Source organism: Mustela lutreola, chromosome 6 (genome assembly GCF_030435805.1).
Source record: "Mustela lutreola isolate mMusLut2 chromosome 6, mMusLut2.pri, whole genome shotgun sequence".
NCBI lineage: Eukaryota > Metazoa > Chordata > Mammalia > Carnivora > Mustelidae > Mustela > Mustela lutreola.
This window is the reverse complement of record NC_081295.1, coordinates 131,970,605-131,992,630: the sequence shown is the minus strand read 5'-3', so window position 1 is coordinate 131,992,630 and position 22,026 is coordinate 131,970,605. Positions and strand designations below refer to the sequence as shown.

Genomic DNA, 22,026 nt, shown 5'->3' with positions numbered 1-22,026 from the left:
GGATGCTGCTCACATCACCGAAGTCCCCTGAGCATGGTTACCTGGTGGACTTCATGCTTCTCGAACTCCTGGAGCTGTCTCTGGAAGCCCAGGTTGGGGTTGGCACAGGATCTCACTGCACGCACAGTGTGCAGGGCATCCTCCCAGCCAAAGTCGGTGACGGTCATGATGTATGCGATCACCAGAGTCACACTCCTGGAGACGCCGGCCAGGCTGCAAGGGCCAAAAGAACCCACAGGGGCAAGGGGTTTTAGTCCATGAGTCTATCTCTTGATTCATCAAGATCAGGGGATTCTGTGGCTCTCATTTTAGAAAGTCTTCCTGCCTCGGACTATGAGTGGACAGCAAGCCAGTATGAAATTACTCAGAAACATAGGCATCAGTGTCTGTGTTAGCCTCTTTTTTTTTTTTTTTAATTTTTTACAGATTTTTCTACTATCGCTTCTGGCACCAGTTTTATGATTCTCTATGCTCCTGAGCCCTTCTTCAGATAGTCCCCATTTCCTTGGGCAGAAAAAATAACTAACTAATGCACGTTGAGGGAACTTGAAGGGTCTGGGATCTATGCAATAAATCTATTTACAACCTGCAGCAGTTTAGAAGGTTTCTTTTTTTTTTTTTTTAGGTCTGGTTTTCTTAGATAAATGAAGGCTAGATCTATAACTGAAAGCCCATTAAATACAGAAGCTCTTATAAAACAGTTTGTATTCTTCTTTAAATAACTGAGCAGAGCACAAGAGTGGGCACATTCCACGTGCTCTGGGATGTGGGGAGTCAATAATGGTTAATTATATCTAGCCGGCTGAGTAAGGGGGCCAATTTTAAATGCATATGCAAATTAAGGTGGTCACAGAAGGCTGTGCTGTGTCAGATTTAGAGTGTTCTAGCAACGGTTTAAGATGGGGAAGTTTAGCAAAATTCTCATTTTTAGAAAGGCCTATCTTAGATTTATATAACCATATGAAGTACAAATTCCTAGAATATCAGGGCTACACATATTCAAATAATGATAATAATAATAATAATATAACCATTCTTACATAGTGTCTCTTCCTTAAGCTTTTATATCAGAAATACTGAGAGAGCTTTTAAAAAATACATCCTCTTTGGCGGCAAACCTGGAGATTCTAATCACCAGGAGCCACAGAAGCCCAGGGACAGCATTATAGAACTCCCCTCATATGGCTCTAACTGTATCCCCTCAAATTCCTTAAAGCAAATGTAGATGAACATTATAAAATCTACAAATTGTTACATGTCCTACTCTTTTTTAAAGTAAAAAAAAAAAAAAAGTAAATCACACAATCTTAAGAACTGCATAAAACCAGCAAACATTATCTCCCTGCTTTCCTAATACAGATTACAGACCCTTAGAACAGATTAGTTTTCATGAACAGCTCCTCTGGATATCATGCATTGGATCTCTTCTGTCATAACAGAACTGTCACCAACTTCAGCAGCAACCCAGCCCAGGAGACATCACTTTACATTTCCAAAGAGCTTTCACTAAAATAGCAACTTTTCTGGGGAAACTCAAAAGACTGTGAAGCTTTTTTTTTTTTTTTTAAATCTATTTCACAACAGAATATTGTCTTTTAAAATATCTGAGTATAATTGACATATGTTACATACTTTCAGGTGTACAACATAGTGATTCTATAAGTTTACATTATGCCGTGCTCACCATAATTGTAGCTGCCATCCAACCCTGTTAGACCATTGACTGTATTCCCTACTCCTTTACTCCTATGACTTGTTCATTCCATAACTGGAAGCCTACATCTCCCACTACCCTTCACCCATTTTGCCCATCCTCTTCCCCCTTCCCCTCTGGCAACTATCAGTCTGTTCCCTGTACTTATAGGTCTGGTTCTGCCTTTTGATTTTTTTTTATGTGTTTTGTTTTTTAGATTCCACATATAAGTGAAATCACATGGTATTTGCTTTCTCTGATGTATTTCACTTAGCATAAGACCTCTCAGTTTAGCCATGTTGCTGTGTTGCTGTAAATGGCAAGATCTCTCTCTTTTTTTTTAATGACTGAGCAATATTCAATATGGAGTCTGACTCAATATAGAGAGGAAACATGCTCAGCCTGCACTTTGATAAACAGCAGAGTTCTGGCTCCAGAATATTGGCTCCTGGTTCCTTTGACATAACAGTTACGTGATGTGTATGAGTACTAGCAGTAATGAATATTTCATAATGCATATTTTCAATTCATTAAATTGTACACCTGAAAGTAATGCCAACTATATTTCACTTAAAAATAAAACAAATAGGGGCACCTGGGTGGCTCAGTGGGTTAAGGCACTGCCTTCAGCTCAGGTCATGATCTCAGGGTCCTGGGATCAAGCCCCGCATCGGGCTCTCTGCTCAGCGGAGGGCCTGCTTCCCCCTCTCTCTCTGCCTGCCTCTCTGCTTACTTGTGATCTCTCTCTCTCAAATAAATAAATGAAATCTTTAAAAAAAAATTAAAAAATAAAAATAAAAAAAAAGTAAAATATGAGAGCTAACATTCACTGAGAGCCTACCACATGCCAGGCACAGTGCTAAGAACTTTGTGTGCATTGTCCTTGGGTTGTGTGTATTATAGCATTTTCTTTGCAATGTGTATGTACTCATTTATATGTATTCGTATCTATACAAAGTGTAGCTGAATGCAGGTGGAGAGCTGTATATAAACTGTTTGATTCTAAGAGTCTATTCAGATCTTTTCAAAGCAAAGTACGAAGCTAAACACATATAAAAGCCCCCATCTCTAAAAGGAGAAGAAATGGTCATTCTGGTATTACACTCATGCAGTGCTAAACACGTGCTAAATACGTGATCAAAACTCTCCAGAAAGAAACAGTGTTTTGAAAGAGCACTGAGGGATGATCCCACAAAATCTGTACCCTCCATAGGAGGCTATTCCAAGGGAATAATGGACATGGGTTAGAAAAGAGGTTCCTGTCCAGTAGCCTTGACAGACCCAACAGAAATCCTAACTGTGGAAATGAAAATCCTAAGTGAAAATGAAAAAAAAAATTATAGCATTCTCTTTCATCAAAAACAAATGAAGACTAACAGATGACCCCTGATGGCAGGGGTCAGATAGAGTGTGTATTCAAGATTCAGAGAGCAGACAGAACTATTAGGAGATGAAATAACTAATCTAAACACACAGAAAAACCACTGAGAGAAATCAGGCTGAGCAGAAACAACAGGCTATGATTAGGCAGAGGCATACATACCAGTGTACAAGACAGCCCTCACCCCTGAGGCGGCACTCATGAATGAATTTAATACTTTCTTTGAAATGTCTTGTCCTGTGGGGGGAGAAAAAAGAGAGAAGTGACATCTCTCTACTTTACTCAACATATGATGAAAAGAAAAATCCACCTGAGGTTTCTTGAAAAGGTCTCAGAGTCCCACAGCTTCAAAACCATGGTCACACTGTCTGGGGCTGGAGCTGCCTCAGCTTTAGAATCTGTCACACACAATGCTGGGACCTGGGGAGGGCTGCCCATCTTCTGGGATTTTCAGAATTTCTTTGCAAGGAATCCCTGAAACACAGAGTTGCCACTGACTGGTATGTGTGGGCGGTGGTTTCTGCCTAGCCCAGGGGTTGGTTGGAGCCACTGAATGTTCAAGAGCATACTAGTGACCCCACACTGATGATCTACACACCAGCTGTGCACATTCAATAACATCCAGGTGAAGAAGGTGCCTGTATCCTGCAGGCTCCCCAGTGCTAAGAGGTAGTTTACTTTTGATGATCTGAAAAACCTAATAATACCCTCCCATATTGGTCTCCCTTGACTTTGTTACATCCTGTCAGCATGTTGTCAGAGGGCTGTAGGAAAAGGGAAAATAGAGCTCCAATCCCTGCTCAGCCACTTACTGGCTGTGTGACCTTGGGAGAGTCACTTAGTTTCCCTTAACTTCAGTTATAAAGTGCAAATAATGTCTTACAGTGTTGAACAAGGTGATATATGTCAATATACTTTGCAAACTCTGAAGTCCTTTATGACAATGAAACCATGATCCTTACTTCTTCTGACCCTTAGCTTTTTTAACACCCTTTCTCCTGAATGCATGTACCAGCATCATTTAGAGCATGTTCTGGACTGACTGGTAGGCTAATTATAAACACTCCAAAGCACCTACAGAGTACATGCTTTTGGAGGTCTTCTACCTTTGATTGACTTACAGAGCAGCAAAAGACCTAAAGTTGCTCATGGAATAAATCCATCCTCTTTTAAACACCAACTGAGTACTATTTACTGGACACTGCAAAGCTGCAGGAGGTTCATGGAAGACTGAAAATTAGTTTCCAACCACACAAGCTAGGTCTATTGTTTCATGAAGGATAATAGGACAAATGAATGTAATAATGAGAAATTCAGGTATGGCATAACAAACTCAGCCAGGTATTAAATACAGAAGAAACTTAGCAACCTAAGTAGAGGTGTCCAGCTAGATTAAGATGGAGGGACAAAACAGGAAACTATAGAAACTATAAATGTGCATGCATACACATACATATTCCATAACCAGCCATAAGGCATGATCAAAAGTCCTAGGGAATCGAACCCAAGGACTCCACTTACTTAAAGTCTTTAACTATGAGAACATTGCAAGACACACTTCCGCTAACTTTCCCAGGCACAAATGCTCCCAGACATACACTTATAAAAGGACTCCGGGCATTGCAACTATACTCACAAATGCTGGCTTGCTCTAAAACAGGCAAGAAAAGATTCCTGCTGTAATTCCTGAAAACTGAAATGTCAGTACTGAAAGAGATCTCAGAAAGGATTGTAAGGCAGAAAGCTGGAAGCCGGGCAGTGAAGCTGAATGCACCAGAGGGGTGAAGGGATGGGGCCACTGTGATGTGACTGGAAGAAGCCTGGCCCACTGGAGGCAGGAGAGAAGGCTCAGTGCTGTTAGAGCTTGTCTCTCAAGCAAAAATAGTCTGCAGTGAAGCCTTCCAATTTTTAAGTATTGAAACTGTGGCAGACATCTTGAGTTGTGCTGATTTCGTTTGGGGCAGCAAAGTTTGTCAGGATAGTCCCCCTTCCCTCTGATTCCAGCCACGGAGAAGAAAAGAAAAGGTTGTGGGGTAGGGACTTCTGGAAAAGTTTTCTCTTCCTAATGAAAGTTATCTATCTCTGCCCCAGTTTTCCTGCTAGGAAACTGGAAGTAAGCGTCATGCTTATAGCTGTATCAGCTGCCCTGTAACCACAGATGATAAGCCGCTGGGGTGGAGAGGCAGCAGGATGCAAAGGGAGACCTCAGGGTACTGATGCCCGGGCCTGGGAGCACCCACCACCAGGTTTCTTAGTCAAGGCTTAAAGTAAATTTCTCTGTAACTTAAAACATCATCACCCTGCTCCTTTAGTCAAAGACAATCTACCTGATAACAACAACCAATTCAACACTTTTAAAAACACTGAGCTAGGTGGCAGCTGAGTGGCCCAGTTGGTTAAGCTTCCAACTCTTGATCTCAGCTCAGGTGTTGATCTCAGGGTTGTGAGTTCAGTCCCCACATTGGACTTCACATCTCAGTGTGGAGCCTACTAACAAAATAAATAAATAAATAAATAAAAGAAAGTAAAAACATTGAGCCAACTCATCTAGCCTAGGAGTGGCTACAGGCTGCCCATCTGCCATCTGCTTCATGCTTTACACAATGCAACCTGTCCTCCTCTGTTGGTCACTGTACACAGCAGACATGCCAGAGGGTAGGGTGGGTCTGACTGCAGATCCCAGTACCAGGACAGGCTGCCCAGAAATCAGAGCTCATCCCTGACTTCAGTCTAGCAGTGGCCTAGAGGGTATACATTTGTCCACAAGGTCGGCCATGCTGGGGGAGCCAAAGGTTCTGAGAGTCCTCTCCATGCCTGCTTATACTCATGCCTGTCCTTTATGGGTCTCTTTCTAGAACACAGTGCAAAGGCCCGAGTGACGTGAAAGTTACCAGGGCCCTTGAAGTGAGTAGGACTTCGTGTTTTAGGGGAACATGGTCAGTGCTGTGGAGCTCACCAAGATCGTGCAAAGTGATAACAAACGAATCCCTTTACTGAAACCTGAGAGTGGTAACAACTACTTCTATCTGGATTTTATTCCATGTACCAAACCACATGCACGATGAAACCCAGGTCTTAAATACTGTGGGGTGTATCTGGGTTCAAAAGTCAGTCTTTCCTGTCCTTTCTCAGGATAAGACCGTGGGGTGGGAGTGGGGTCAGTAGGGCGACATGCAAACCTGCCAGAGCCTAGAGAGTATGTGTGAAAGAGCTAAAGGGCCAAGGAAGTCATGAGGAGGTGCCCCCACCTCCTTTCCAGCCCTTTCCTCTTTCAGTTCTAACCGTACCAACCTTAAGTCTAGGACAAACCTACAGATGGCTCCTGCCCACCACCATGTTGGGGCAAGGGCTGTGGAACCCCAGGGCAGACATCTGTGAGAGGACAGCTCACAGCCCAGCTCAGGAGTGTAAATCATGCCACTGAAGAGATGGCTCAAAGCCCCACCACAAAACTTGACTCATAAACACAGTTGGGCATGAGGTCACACCAAGCAGACATTCCTAGAAGTGCTTTTTCCAAGTAAAGCCAGGAGGCAGCACATTTACTACTGCTTTGGTGTGTTGCAGGGAGTGGGGGTTATTTCCAGGGAAGCTGATGACATAAACTCTAGCTCTGGTCACTAAACTAGCTCCTCCACACAGGAAATACCCGCGACTCTGGCTCTTGTTGCCCAATTCTCTGATGTGAAGCAGAAGCACACATCTTAAGCACCATCCCACCACAGGCTGTTACAATGAACATAGGTTCCCTATTCTTGCTCTTCATTTTGTTTCTCTTCATTTTGTACCCTCACTTCCATAAAAAGACATGTGTATAAGTTCTGTTGGAGGAAAGCCAGTGGGGCTCATCCACCTATATATGTCACAAACTTACCTCATAGTGCTTGCTGCTGCCAGCAATCTGAAAAGAACACCTTGGGTAGGGCAGAGGGCACTTCAGAGGAGAACCATCCTCTGTGGGGGCTCAGCAAACTCAGCTCTGCAGTTGCCACTGTCCCTCTTTCTCAGTTTTTTCTGGCTGTCCTCCCCTTGAAGGGCCTCCTCCCTCTCTCTGTCTGGAGGCCAAGAGACAGGACCAGCCAGGTTTCCCTGACCTTCGGAGATGCACAAAACAGATGGTGGATGGAATCTAGCAAAACTACACCCCATGATGCTCATTTTTTGAGGCTGACAACTAGTTCTTATTCCAAGACTACGAGATATGGAGGCTGTGAGATCACAGACAGCCTGTGACAGCCCACAGGCAGACTATGGGATCAGAGACAGCCTTCTCCTGCTGAGGACTCTGCTTATCTGAGCAGTAGCCCAAGGGATCTGGTCATGTATCTTGAATGGTAGCTGGGCTTACTCCAAAGCCAGCAGTATCAGAGCAGGCTGTACTGAGAGCGAAAGCCATGGAGACTCAGGACACTTCTCCTTCCCACATACATACACATGTGTGTATTTATGTGTACTCAGAAGCATATATGTGCATGTATGTTGTATATGAAAGCAAAGGAGGAGAAAACAAGAAAGATAAGCACTCTTTATTTTTTTCCTCCTGAAAAAAGAATGCTTTAAAAAAAAAGCAAAAAAGCAAAAAACAAGCGGGTAGAAAGTTCTGAGTGAGTGAGCCTGTGCTCTGGAAGGTGGGCTCAGATCAGAAAGCTGTTTCTCCTAGGGCAGGATCAGCGCAGGCCCCCAGGCTCTGTGTGGGCCCAGCTGGAACACAGTAAAGCTTTCACGCCACCCAGAAGAAAGCAGGAAGGAACATTCTACAGTAGTACATGGCAGAGCTGCTCTATCGGCACACAGCTTTGAACACACACAAACTACTCATATTTATATCAATGATTTCCCAAATTTCATATTTCCTGCACTTAAACACTGTTTTTAATTGGGGGAATTAAAACACACATGTGGTATGATCATGCTTTTCATTTTGTCACATAAAGTCATTTTGAAAACAAAACAAAACCCTCTTTACCACCTATTATAATGTCATTTCACAAAGAGTAGTTGAACACTAGAAAAACAAGGAGGATATAGTTTAAGACTAAAAAATAGTTGGGGCACCTGGGTGGCTCAGTTGGTTATGAGCCACTGTCTTCAGCTCGGGTCATGATCTCAGGGTCCTGGGATCAAGCCCCATCGGGCTCTCTGCTCAGCGGGGAGTCTGCTTCCTCCTCTCTCTCTGCCTGCCTCTCTGTCTACTTGTGATCTCTATCTGTCAAATAAATAAATAAAATCTTTAATAAAAAAAAAGGAAGACTAAAAAATAGTTAAATTAAAAAAGTCAAGTCTTATGGAAAACTCAATATGACTTTTCTGAGTATTTCTCATTTCTATGGGCTGTAAAGTCCTCAGGAGTCACGGATGAGCATGTGTGTGTGTGCACACGGATGCTCAGGTAAGTATGAATCTATCTGGAAATAGGACCACCACAGCACTCCAAGGGCCCACATCACTTTGATCTTTCAAAGTTGCTTTTTAATAATTAAAACAAAAACAACTGTAAATGAGTGAAAGAGAGAACTGGATGTACAGAAGACATCAGCTAAACTAAACAACACATACACAAAAAGATAAGGAGGTAGAATAAGGCAAGGAAGCTTTACTGATACTTTAAATATAAGCTTACTGTATTGCTAATACCTCTTCTCCCCACAAAAACCTCAAAAAATTTAGAGACCTGCTCAATACTCAAACCACTGAATGTCACAAAGTCTCTATTGTAATGATGCAATGCTACCAACTCCACAGCACAGATCAAACTTTCCTGGACTTCAAGAAGATTAAAAAAGATTTAAAAAAAAGTAATTATTCCTTTAACAATGTCTAAATACAAAATACCAATTTAATAAATATTAATATAAGAATGAGTAGTTCTTTATTCATTGATAAATTAGTTATTTATTCATTAATTAAAGAAGTATTAATGTATTTTGAGAGTGAATTACAGTAATTCCCTCTCAAGTAGTTCACTCTCAAAATACATTAATAGTTCAGTAATTCACTCTCAAAATACATTAATACTTCTTTCTTGGATAGACAGCAAATATAATCATATTTTTAGAAATGCTTAGAGTTCATAAAAAACACTTTCACTTATCTACCTTATACTACAAAAATTGTGTTAGATAGGTATTTTACAGATGAGAGAAATGAGGCTAAAAATGACCTGCATAAGAAACTACAGAAAGAAAGCAAAAGCAACTATTTCTCAAAGTCTGAGAAATTCTAGCCACATGGGCCAGAGAACATGCGGCCTGTGCATTTGATATAAACTCAAGGATGCCTCTAATTGTGACAAATCATGCAAAACACACCAACCTGGGTCTGTGGGGTTATAATGACTATGAGAACTTGAACTTTCACATTTCCTGACTTTGAAAGGCAAGGTGGTTGGGGGAACTGGGCTAAGATTTTAATGTGCTAATGTTATCTCTACCAGGTTTCTGCGTTTTTAAGTTCCTGGAAGATCAGAGGGGGAGTTTATGAGGATTAAAGCCATGACAGAAAAATGACCTTTCTGGGCAGTTTACAGCCACTGAATGCCAAGTGAAGCAGTTAGTTTCAAAAGGTCACAAACCTCTTACTAAGCATAATTGGCAAGAAGAATTCCTGTTGGTATAAGCATCTATGGGGAGAGACTTAGGGTATTATATTAAATATATATTATATTTATTAAATTATATCCGAAGTGAGAAATAATTTTATAAGTTTGTAAGTACAGGGATACAGTTTTTTAAAATTTATTTTGTCATTAAATATAAGAATTCTCGGGTATTCGTAACTGAAAATGGCCAGACTAACGAACTACTAGTTCTACTCATCTGAGTTACCCAGGGCATATTTTCCAAATGACAGACATGATTTCTCCTGTTTTTGTTAACCAGAGCATTAATATTATTTATCTCCTGACCACCTACATTGGTTAATGGTACAGAAAATAAAGGTTCACATCAGCCTATATGTTCCTAATATTTGCGGAGTAATTACTTCAAGCTACCTGCAGTGAGGTGGGTCATATAAACAGAATCAAGTGTTCTGCTGGCCATGGTCTAATTATATCATAAAAGCATGCTCACTGATAAAAGGCACATTATGCTTTCAATAAAATATTTGTAACAAGAAAAGAGAAACTCAAGCTATTTCATAGGCTGTCTCTTAACATACAAAGTATACTCATATTCCAAACTTAACTCCACAATTTCCATGTAACTTCAGTAGAGCAAGAAGTATTTATAGAATCATGGACATCGATGTGCCCAAATCCTTATTTAATGCATAGGATTTGCTATTACTAATGGATTAAAACTAAAAGTTTCCCCAAAGAATCACATGAGTGCTTATGAATGTAACTCCCAACAAGAGAGTGCCAGCTTTTCTGCCTTTCGATGAGTTATGGCCTGGACTTTATTTTCCAACTGAAACAGAGGTTGTACTGCTATAGGACTTCACTCAAAATAGTAGCAGTGGCACATTCTCCTCAAGTTCTCTCTGTCATTAGCTTTACACTTGGGTGCTATAATAACTACCTATTGGAATCCTACACTACACTTTCACCAAGATGTGAGGAAAGGGCTAAAAAGAAAAATCATTCATCTTAACAAGACCTCTGCACATATTTAGGATGGGAGAGAACAAATTCAAATCTTACGGGCTAGTCCTCTGGACCCAAGGTGACTGTGTTTGGGCTGGTTTTGCCAGATCTGAACTGACCCATGAGACACTGCAACTCAGAGAAATATTTTCTGTCACTCTGGCCTTTCCATGTAAAGAAATCTTTCAAATATTCCACTGAAGTGGGCCTCCTGAGCACCAAAGCTTGTTATTTCAACTATCTTCTTTTTTAACTCTCAAGATATATTTATACACCCTGAAGACAGTAAAAGTATATTCTGATTTTCAAAAGTGCTTAGAGTTCATAGATATGTGATCTGTCTTCAAAAATCCTGAAGGCAGGAATTTTTCAAATGAGGGAACTGAAGCTCAGATGGGTTTAAATGACTTGTCAAGGTAGATGCAACTAGTTTTAAAGTTAAGATATCTAACATCAAGGTCTACTGCTTACTTGTTTATATAATGTAGGGCTGCTCAATGCTCAATCTTCATTTCATACATCAGTCATTGTCCTGGACATCAAGCACAGTGCTTGGCTCCTAGCAAAGCTGAAAAGTCCTGGGGGCAATCGAGTACAGGTGGCTACCTTCTCTGACAACAAATGCCCAGAATGTGTTACAATCTGATTCCTCCTTAGAGTCATTGCCAATCAGGTATTGATAAGTTCACAGTACGTTAGAATCTCAGTTTGAGATAAGAGCAAAGCAACTGTTCTAAAAATAGCCACCAAAACATGGGCAGAAGATTGCTGTGGTCTCCAAAGAAAGGCAGTGGCTCACTTCCTTCCGTATACGCCATGCCCTTCCAACCACTTCTGTTTCTTGACACGACTAGTAACCAAGGAAGTTCTCTGGTGCTGCTTCTCCTAGACATAGGTTGCTACAGTTTTCCTAGTGATCCTAGTAAAATCTTTCCTCCACCATCCTCGATTTTAAAGATTGGCTTTTTCTGTGAAATACAGAGTTAGTGTGAATACAAGTCTTGCATAGAATGTTATCTGTGCCTGTTTTCCAATGTACCTTTCCTGGTCTAACTATATACCATCTGTCTCCTGTCCTACCCACCTGCTTTCCCACATCTTTCCCCACAGCAATCGATCTGACTCTGGCAACGCTTTTTGTTTTTTCTTCCCCCCAAACAGGTAGATCTCTCAAAATTATTGTATAATCTGTGAAAAATCTGCTGTCCAGCAATAAAAATCAAGATTGGCTGATGTTTCAGTGTTCAATAGCTTTCAGAGATGTGAGACAATTGGGATACTAAACAGAAGATTATGTGGTATGTAATTCCAATGTGCAGGATTTGTAAGCGATAGAGTTTAAGAATCGTGAAGGATGAATCCTGACTGGTCTGCAGACTCCCAAATTTACAAACACCACCTTAGTTTACAACTTTCCTAATAAAATGCGGTAATGTATAATACTAGCAGGGTTGTTGTATGTGACATGCAACATAAGCATGAGGCCAGCCTGAGAAGCAGAGGCTGGTGTCTACCAGATACACTGAATGGCTCAGTACTTCAATTCTGCTCCAGTCCCTCAGCCTGCAAGGTTCAAATCCATGCTTCAGTAAAACTTAACTCCATATCGTGGTCTTTCTAGGTCACTTGTAGACACCAAACAGTGTGAATGTTTAAAGCTGTGATTGCTGTGGGTCTCCAAAGACCTGTCCCCCATTCTGCTGAAGCCTAACCACAACCTAATTATTGTCACCTTTCCTTTTTTACTCTTTAATTTGGCTCCTAGAAAATTTAAAATTACCTGCATGGCTTACATTTGTGGTTCATAGTCTATTTCTACTGGATGGTGCTGTCTTAGGCAAAACCCATTAGCTTCTTTAAACCTTTGCTTCTAGAGAGAGGATAAACATGCTAAAAGTTGGTTTGAGGCATCATTTCTAAAAATGAGCCTCTTCTTGTAGACATTCCATCAGTCAGTGTTGTATAGTTGAAGGACTGGCAAACAAACAGTGTACCTCCTGCTACAGCTCTAACTTCGCAGCACAGACCTCTATGCTTGGCATCAAGAGTCCCATGGCTCTGATGACGTCACGGCACTTAACTTACTTGACTTTACTGGTCTTTATTCATTTTTAATATCTCCAAAAATATAGGAAAAAACCACTTACAGGTTCTGAGACGGTGAATCTGCTGCTGGAATGCACAGGTATTTAACCCCCTGTAGAATAATAAAAATATAATAAAAAGATGATACTTAGTGTAGAATACTAGTTAAAGGAACTGTTTACTCAGATCAAAAATAAAAAGTAAAAAGGAGAAGTTTTTCCCTCATTCTTTGTTGCCAAGGAACCAGAGGAAACTTTTTAATTAAGGTTCCTGGTCATTTCCTTGACCGTGCATATGAATATTCATGCTCTGGCTTGCAAACAGTTTGTAGGCTTAGATAAGGTTTATCAAAAAAGTGAAATAATTGAGTGCTTTCCAGTAAGTGTCAACGTTTCAAAACTATCATTTCAGATGCTTGTTTATATATCCAACATTTAAAAAAAATCTATTTAAGATCCCAAGTGACCAAAAAGGAAGCACTTTAAGTAAAATCCTTAACATGATGACTAAATTATAATGTTACATTACAGAGTATTCTACATCAAATTTTAGTAATTGGAAAATTATAGTTTCCCTGATGTTTGCTGGGAATTTACACATTCAAAATATCTTGATTTTTTAAAAAAGATTTTATTTATTTATTTGTTATAGAGGGAGAGAGACAAAGCACAGCAGGGGGAGTGGCAGGCAGAGCAGGCAGAGGAAGAAGCAGGCTCCTTGCAAGGAATGCAATGTGGGACTTGATCCCAGGACCTTGGGGTCATGACCTGAACTGATGGCATATGCTTAATGATTGAGTCACCGAGGCATCTCTATTTTTTTTTTTAAAGATTTTATTTATTTATTTGACAGAGAGAGATCACAGTAGGAGAGAGGAAGGGAAAAGATCACAGAGAGAGAGGAAGGGAAGCAGGACCCCTGCTGAGCAGAGAGCCCGATGTGGGACTCGATCCCAGGACCCTGAGATCATGACCTGAGCCGAAGGCAGCGGCTTAATACACTGAGCCACCCAGGTGCCCCAGCCATGCTAAATTTAAGTTTTATTAAAAACCTGGTTGGTTGGAGCACCTGAATGGCTCAGTCAGTTAAGTGTCTGACTTCTCAGGTCATGGTCTCAGGGTCCTCAAATTGAACCCCACATTGGGCTCCCTGGTCTGCAGGGAGGAGTCTAGCTGTCTCTCTGCCCCTCCCCCTGCTTATGCTCTATCTCAAATAAATACATTAACTAATTAATTAGATAATTAATTAAATATATTTTTTAAAAACCTGGTTGTTTCTTCTTCAGAGGGATTTATAGTTCCAGAGGTCTTCAATGTCATGTAAAAAACAAAATCTAGAAATCTCAGCAATCTTTGCCAAACAATATGGTTCTGTGAGAACTTAGAGGAACCATTTTTAAACCCTTTCTCCTTTGATAGCCTAATCTCATAGGATCTTGCCACCATGTCATGAAAAATAAGTAGGGGAAGAAACACATCAAACACTAAAAAAGTAACTAAGCTAAGAGAGTTAATGAAGGAGAAACATATAGAAATATATAGACTACCACAAGTACCTCAGCAAATAAAGTCATAAAATAACTTGTCTTTTAGAATTATTTGAATTTTTTGCAGTTGATTATTAAAATTTTATTGCTAATTCATATGAGGCATTTCTGTGGTATATTTACTAATGTAGTCTAGTAAGGAACATCCAAATTTGTGGCTACCCCAAACTCTTCTAGACCTCCACACGTTGATACTTCAAGACATTGTGAATTCTATTTTCCAATACAGAATCCATGTAAACTACATTTCTCAATCTCCTTTGCTATTAGGGTGTAGACTCAGGACCTGGTTTCATCATATGACACACCTACTTGAGGTGGATTTGGAAACAGGACATGGGACAAGTCAGGTGGGTAAAGAGCACCTGCTTGGCAGGTGCAGGTGGCAGTAGAAGCAGGTGGTTCTGGGGGCAGACGTGGCAGCAGATCTCACCAGTTGTGTGATGTGGTCTGAGTGTTGTTCCTTTAACTTCAGCTGAAAGTCTGTTTCTTCAGCTCTTCTGAGAACATAAGATCTCAACTATCTCTTAAAAAATACCTTCCTGCTTAAACCAGTTCAGCGTGCAATCAGCTGTCTCTCACTAAGACCTAAAAGATAAAATTCCCCTCTGGGTCTCCTAGTATTAGGAGAGGTCAGAAAAAATTTTTTTTTCCTGCTTAATTCATATACACTTACTTTTTTTTTTTTTTAAGCTCTGAGTCAATCATTACATCTTCCAACAAACTCTTGAAATGAGTTTTACTATTGCTTCTCCATGTGAGAATACTTTACATGAGACCTAACAGGTTTGAACATGTCGAGGGTAAAGTTTAAGGATAAGCTGCTGGACTATGTTCTTCCCACATTCAACCTTCACTTTGTCATCCCTAATTGCCTCCTTCTGTCTGTCCTCATTTCTTCCTGGACACTGGGCTCTGCTGGAAATAACAAAGCAGTTGTCTGAAGTTCTAAAGGACCTCCAAATCCAGAGAGATATTAAAGCAGTGATTTAAAAGGAAAGAAAATGGAAAAGGAAATGATACTGTAAAAAAAAAAAAAAGTAATTTCACTACTTCCCTTCATCAGGGCCAAGCACGCTTATTGGTATAGATACACATACTGATCATTTCATAAATCTGTCACTGGAATGACTCATTTACTTTTTTTCTTTTACTTTTAAGTGAGAGTTGGCCATGGATCAGGTCCAGAAGCTTATGAAATTCTTTCCTCCCACACACTTCCTCTAATTCAGACCAGAACTTCCAGAGGGATGGGAAGGAGTCTCAGGTTTCCACCCTCCTTACCACTGTGACTGTCACCTGGGTAACTTCAATCAATCAAGAATGCTGAGGTGGATCCCCTCCAACATAGGATAAAAATGCTTGCCTGTCACACATGCTGATGGACAGCCACTTAATCCTAACAGAATCTAAAATCACCCCAGGCCATACAATAAGAGGAAAGAAAAAAAAAAAAAAAAAAAAAAAAAAGAAGGAAAGGAAGATAATGGGCCAGAAGAGGAGGCTAAATAGCTCTTAGCTTATTAAGAGCATTCACCATAAATTCCAATGGCAGTGTGATTGGAAAGCACCTCACTTCCTTCAGGTGTTCCCTGAGTGGGGTCCCATTCCCCTTTTTGGTGCCTGATGAGAAAAAGAAAAGGCTGCTGGCCCCATATGGCAGGAGTAAAATGCAGGAAGATAGCAAAGGGTATTCCTCCCTTCATGCCCACAGATTGATGAGGAGGCAACTTTCAGCCATGCTGGGCCCCTCACCCTCACTAGCTGGGATGGGCATGTGGCAGCTACAGCTTCCCATCTGTGAAGCTTCTAAGGAGGAACAAAGTAGCTCTCAGCCACAAGTTTGGGGATCCCCTACTGTTAAGGAAGGACAGAGAAAATAGAAAACATAAGATCATGTTCTCTCAAAAGCAGAACAACAAGAACCTTCCTTGCCACATGGTAAACACTAAATATCTGTTGAACAAGGTGAAAACCAATTAACATGAAGATCACACTACAGGAATAGTACACAGGAAGAAAACCATCATAAAGTGCCCATGCCTGGGGACCATAAAAATAAGAGAGCTGAACTTTCAGCCATGACATAGGAAGGGCACACTGCAGGCACATGCTCTAGACACCAGCCTCCTGCCTGTCCATACCACCAGAACTTGGTTAAGAATCAGCTCACCGTGATCTACAATAAGAAGGGAACAAACTATGCAAATACAGTAAAGAAAGGAGTCAAAACTGTCAAAGAGGTTCAGCTGCTCACAGCCCAAGAACATCTATTTATCTTGGCTTAGTCATTAACAAAGCACGAAAAGTATCTTTCTTGCAGGCCACAGACTGCAGAACATACAGTACCTGAAAAAAGTCTTCAGATGCCTGCACATGTTTACAATTCATGGCAGTTAATTACTAATTCAGAAAGCAGCAAGAGTGCTGACAGCATTAAGGACCTCAATGCTACAAGGTGGAGAGACTTAAAATTGTCCTAGTATTAATGGAATCCCCCCCCAAAAATCATTCTCTCATATTGAGGTTTGTAGAGACAGAGATATGGGGCAGGATGTGTTTAAATTATGGAAAACATGACAAATGAAGCAAAAAAGTAACAGATCTTGTTCTAAAATAAAATTCTAGAACAATCTGAAAAACTCATAAGTAATAAAAATAACAGAGGGAAGGTGGATGTGGGGATGAGTGAAATAGGTGAAGGGGATTAAGAGCACATTTATCATGATAAGCACTGAGTAATGTACAGAATCCTTGAATCACTATATTGTAAGGCCGAAACTAATACAACACTGTATGTTAACTATACGGAAATAAAAAAAAATAATAACAGCAATGTTTCCATTCCTACAGGATTTGCTATGTGATATTTGCTCCTACATATTACCTCTTAAACTAATACAACAATAACAACAACAACAACATTAAAACTAAAATTATCTTCTTTGAAAGAAAATTATTAAATAGATAAGAATTTAGTACTTTTCATGATGTTCCAAAACAGTGATTGGTGGAAAGCCAATTAATATTAAACTTCATGGAGCTAGTAAGTGTCAAGTTACAGATTTTCAATTTAGGCAGCTAGCCAAAGAATACAAAAACCAGTTTAGCTAAGGGAAAGGGCTCAGTCTATGCTTTAAGACTGTCTTGATTTCTAGGAGGGACAAAGAATGAGCAGATAATTTCTTCTGACTACATGGCATTTTGAATGGCCTATAACATCCTGAGAATGCTATTAATACTGATAAGGTGAGGACCAGAAGGAAGAAAAGACAAAGAATTAAGAAAAAGCCTCATATTTACACTGAACACATATACACTGAATATTCATAATAACAGGGAACACATCAGTTAGTATTACATAGTGTGGAAAGACATTAGGAAAATACCAGAAAGAAGTTAGATTTCAATGGGATCATCCAAAGAAAGTTTTGGGGGTGAAGTTTTTAGGTTAGGTTTTGAAAGAGACAACAAATATCAATTGATTGAAAAGAAAGAAAGTATTTCAGAGATTGTTCTTGCACAAAGTTTAAGGCTTTCTAAGTCCTTATTCTCAAAAGTTCTAATATTTTTCTGTTTTCTGTTTCAACAAGCATAGTAACCACCAAAAGTAAGGTTTTTGCCTTTCTTTGGGGCTGAAACTAAAGATTACACTTAAAATGATACATCGTTAAGTACTTGAGAAACACGGGCAAGATTCTGATTTCAGGACTAGTAAAAAGATCAAACTCTCGCTTGTTTCAAGTACAATTTCTAAAATTCACTGTTCTTTTCTTTCTGAAACATAAGTAAGAGGCTTCTGGAGAAGCTATCTGACATTCTACTTTTCTAAAGAAAAGAAAGATCAAGGCCTTCAGAATTGGTTTTCTCTCTCTCAGGAAAACTAATAAAATTATTTTCTGCAAGGACTTATTCACAACCTAAGAGGAAACATGAGTAGGAGATAGAGTTACTAAGAGGCCAGAATCAAGAAATCCATGTGATGGAAAAATTATTTTAGCTGCTAATAAAAGTGACTTGATCTTGGATCTTGGTTTCTCATCTTATCCCATCCAAATACCAATAGCAATATGGATGTACAAAGGAGGAGTCTTCTGAAAGAGATGACATTTTTTTCTTTGACAGTCACATTTATGAGTTAACAGAGTGGCACGCTGAAGTGGGCTCTGCAATTCCTACACATGGAAATCTATTAACACTGATAATCTAATGCCCATTAATGAAGTAAGCAAAGTAAGCTGGGGACTCCACTTAGACCTAATTCCCAAATTATCCAAAAATCTGACTCCAAAAAAGAAACAAAATTAAAAAAGAATTAAGTTTGATCAGAAGCAAGACCACAGTTTATACACCACTATAAAAAACAAAAGTCTCTTCCACTTGAGACAATCACTCTGTACTTTTTATTGTAGTAAAATATACATCACATAAAATTTACCATTTTAACCATTATTAAATACACAGCTCAGTGGCATCATGTATATTCACATCCTAATCACCACCACTCATCTCTAGAACTTTTTCATCTTCCCAGATGGAAACTCCGAGCCCATTAAACACTAAATCCCATTAACCCTTCTCCCCATCCCCTGTAACCCCCAATTCTACTTTCTATCTCTATGAATTTGACTACTTCTATACTTTTTTTTTTTTTGACAGAGATCACAAGTAGGCAGAGAGGCAGGCAGAGAGAGATAGGGGGGAAAGGAGGCTCCCTGCTGAGCAGAGAGCCCAATGCTGGGCTCGATCCCAGGACCCTGGGATCATGACCTGAGCTGAAGGCAGAAGCTTTAATCCACTGAGCCACCCAGGCACCCCACTTCTGCATTTTTATATAAACCTAAAGGCAGGTAATCTGAAAAAATTAGTCTAGCCATACTCCTGAAGGTCATAGACCAAAAGATGGCAACTGCTGACTTGAAACTGCTCAGATGTACCTGTAAGGTTTGACAGCCTTACATTTCATGGAGTATCTTACTCCAGACAAAGCACAGAAAGATCTCCACCTAGGCTATGTATATGGATGCCATGTACATGGATGCCAAAGCTGGTACCTGGCCCATGGAGTTTGATCATTATTTCTCCGCAATTTAAGAACTTTCACATAGCCAGTAACATTCTTTAAAGGGAAAAAGTAGAATACAGAATTATATCTATAGAAAGAATACCTCTGGAAAAACTTTGTATGTCTGTGGACTAAGAACTGGAAGCAGGCATAAAAGCAAAAAACAAAAAACAAAAACAGGGCGCCTGGGTGGCTCAGTTGTTAAGCATCTGCTTTCAGCTGAGGTCATGATCCTGAGGTCCTGGGGTTGCGTCCTGGGTCAGGCTCCCTCTCCAAGGGAAATCTGCTTCTTCTGTCCCTCATCCCACCCATTCTCTCAAACTCTCTCTCTCTCTCAAATAAATAAGATCTAAACAAAACAAAACAAAACCATGTAAGGTCTAGGGGGTAAGATTCTTGATAATCTCCTTTTTTGTTTGTACCATAATAGAAATCTCATAGGAATTACTGTAGAAAATCACCACAGAAGATAAATACAGTCCTTGAATTGTGCTACATAACACATACTCTAAATTGAAGATGCATTTTCTTCAGGCACCCATTTGCCACTGATTCTTCCTGCACCAGCTAAATTTAGGAAACACTACTACAAATAACAACTTCCAAGAACTCTGTGGTACTTGATGGGGTGGGGAGGGGTGGGAAGGTCAGAGTGGAGAGACAAGATTTAGCCTTTGGTTTGATTTTGTGAGAAAAAATGCAAATGAGAAACCTCCAACACCTGTTGGCTTCTTTCAGGTTAGTCAAAAAAGGACATACATTTGACTTGTCAGATCAACAGATGAGGACCCAAATGCTTATTTTTGCTCAAGTTATTTCAATGAAAGGCTAAAGTAGGCATGGTCAGCACACTGAATTTCCTTGAGCCAGCATGGGTGGGTTATGGGAAGGAGGTGAGGGAGATTCACGTCAGCTCCAACCTACCACTGAAAGCCCTCTTCTGTGATTTCAGTTGTGTCTGGCACCGCTGATGTATTCAGTGTGACTCATGAAAACAGGGCCAGTTTCAGCAATCTCTCCAAACCAAGTAATTCTACAATATTACTTAATGAATGTTAATGATAAATGACCATACCAAAAAAATCACCATGATTGAAAACTGATGCTTGGAAATCAGGAGAAATCAGCAGTAGCTACTTCAGAATCACAAGCTACCACTTGTTAAAGATATAAAGGTAAATTTGCCTCAGCTGCTAAAACATATCAGTGGATCCATCCTGTCTGCAAAGTAAAGATTCTCTTCAAAATCCTTCAGCACTTGTCTACAACTCACCTCCCAAGCTCACCTCCACCAGCTCACCAAACTCCAGGTACCTGGCTGCCTGAGAATCTCTCCAAATGTTCTGTACTTTCCTGCCCACGCCTCCCCAGGGTCCCTTCTTCTCCTCTGTGTTTGTTTCCTCTGGAATACCCTTCTCTTTCAGGACTCCTCCCAGGGGCACTCCCTTAGTGGAACCACACCTGATGTAACCCACCAGCCCTACCCACAGAGCTTTCCCTGACATCATCTCCCTCCATCTCAGGCTGGCTCCTGCTCCCTGTTCTAAATGCCCAGACACCACCCCACATAGCTGGCACACAGACTCTTGGAAGATGCCAGCATGGTTGGCAAAAAGCCCATGTTTACTGGGACACAGTCACACCTGTTCATCTATGTATTGTCTAGCGTTCCTTTCATGTACAGGAGAGAGCAGTGTACTGTCACAGGAAACTTAGGACCCACAAAGCTCAAAATATTTACTATCTGTCCCTTGATTTTTAAAAAGAGGGCGCTTGGGTCGCTCAGTGGATTAAAGCCTCTGCCTTCAGCTCAGGTCATGATCCCAGGGTCCTGGGATTGAGACCCACATTGGGCTCTCTGTCCAATGGGGAGCCTGCTTCTCCCTCTGTCTGCCTGCCTCTATGCTTATTTTTGTCTATTTCCCAAACATAATTGGGGGGGGGGCATCTTCCTCTCTCTGTTTTAAGGATTGGCTGGTCAACATTCCACAGACTTCCTTTGGGGGCTTTCATTCCTTTGCTTTCATTCCACTGCTTTCATTCCTTTGAAAGGGCAGCACTTCACCAAATCTTCCCTCCCCCACTGCTGCCATTGAAAGCAATCTTACGGTCTATTTTTATTTTGACAGCTGCATCCTCTTGCACTGGGCATAGAAGAAAGTCCCAGGCCACCTTCATTAGAGCCTGAGTAGGACTCACAAGGAATGAGTGAGCACTGACTACCAAGGAGGCCAGAGATCCTTCCCTCACTGGGGTCATTAAGACCTCAAGATGACTGGTTGAGGCTCTTCAACCACAATTCCACCACACATGCAGGAGCAGCAGCAAGAGAAAAGGTGGCTAGCCTCAGTTTAAAGGAACACTTAAAAAACCCAAATACTTGGAAATGTTATTTTGACTTTGTTAGCTACAAGATCATTTTTGTTCTTTAGGGCATAGTATCAAAGCATTCTATAATGCAGTTTAAATTAATCATTTACAGTAGATTTGGAATTGCTGTCTGCTTGGGTGCAGTGGGGCTGGTCTCCTTGACAAGGTATTTCATTAATTTAACGTAAGGTAAAGTCGTTTTGGACCAGTTCCACCATTGTTAAGCCCCAACTGCTTTAAAAACCAGTACACTCTGAAACGATCTCTGTACTATTGTGCTTAGGAATAGTTTCCATGACCA

The 22,026-nt window shown here is 40.5% G+C and overlaps 1 protein-coding gene across 9 annotated transcripts in view; it reads right to left on the bottom strand.

Moving 5' to 3' along the window:
• The window catches only part of DUSP22 (dual specificity phosphatase 22), a 75,490-nt gene that overhangs the window by 12,383 nt on the left and 41,081 nt on the right, over nt 1–22,026 (bottom strand). For 7 of the 9 annotated variants that reach the window (XM_059179085.1, XM_059179083.1, XM_059179086.1 and 4 more), the window contains 3 exons: nt 12,807–12,856; nt 3,237–3,311; nt 42–213 (listed from right to left, as the gene is read on the bottom strand). In XM_059179085.1, coding sequence (XP_059035068.1) covers nt 42–213; nt 3,237–3,311; nt 12,807–12,856 — 297 coding nt within the window. The remainder of the gene's footprint in view (nt 1–41; nt 214–3,236; nt 3,312–12,806; nt 12,857–22,026) is intronic. The other 2 variants (XM_059179090.1, XM_059179089.1) reach the window with 1 other exon arrangement.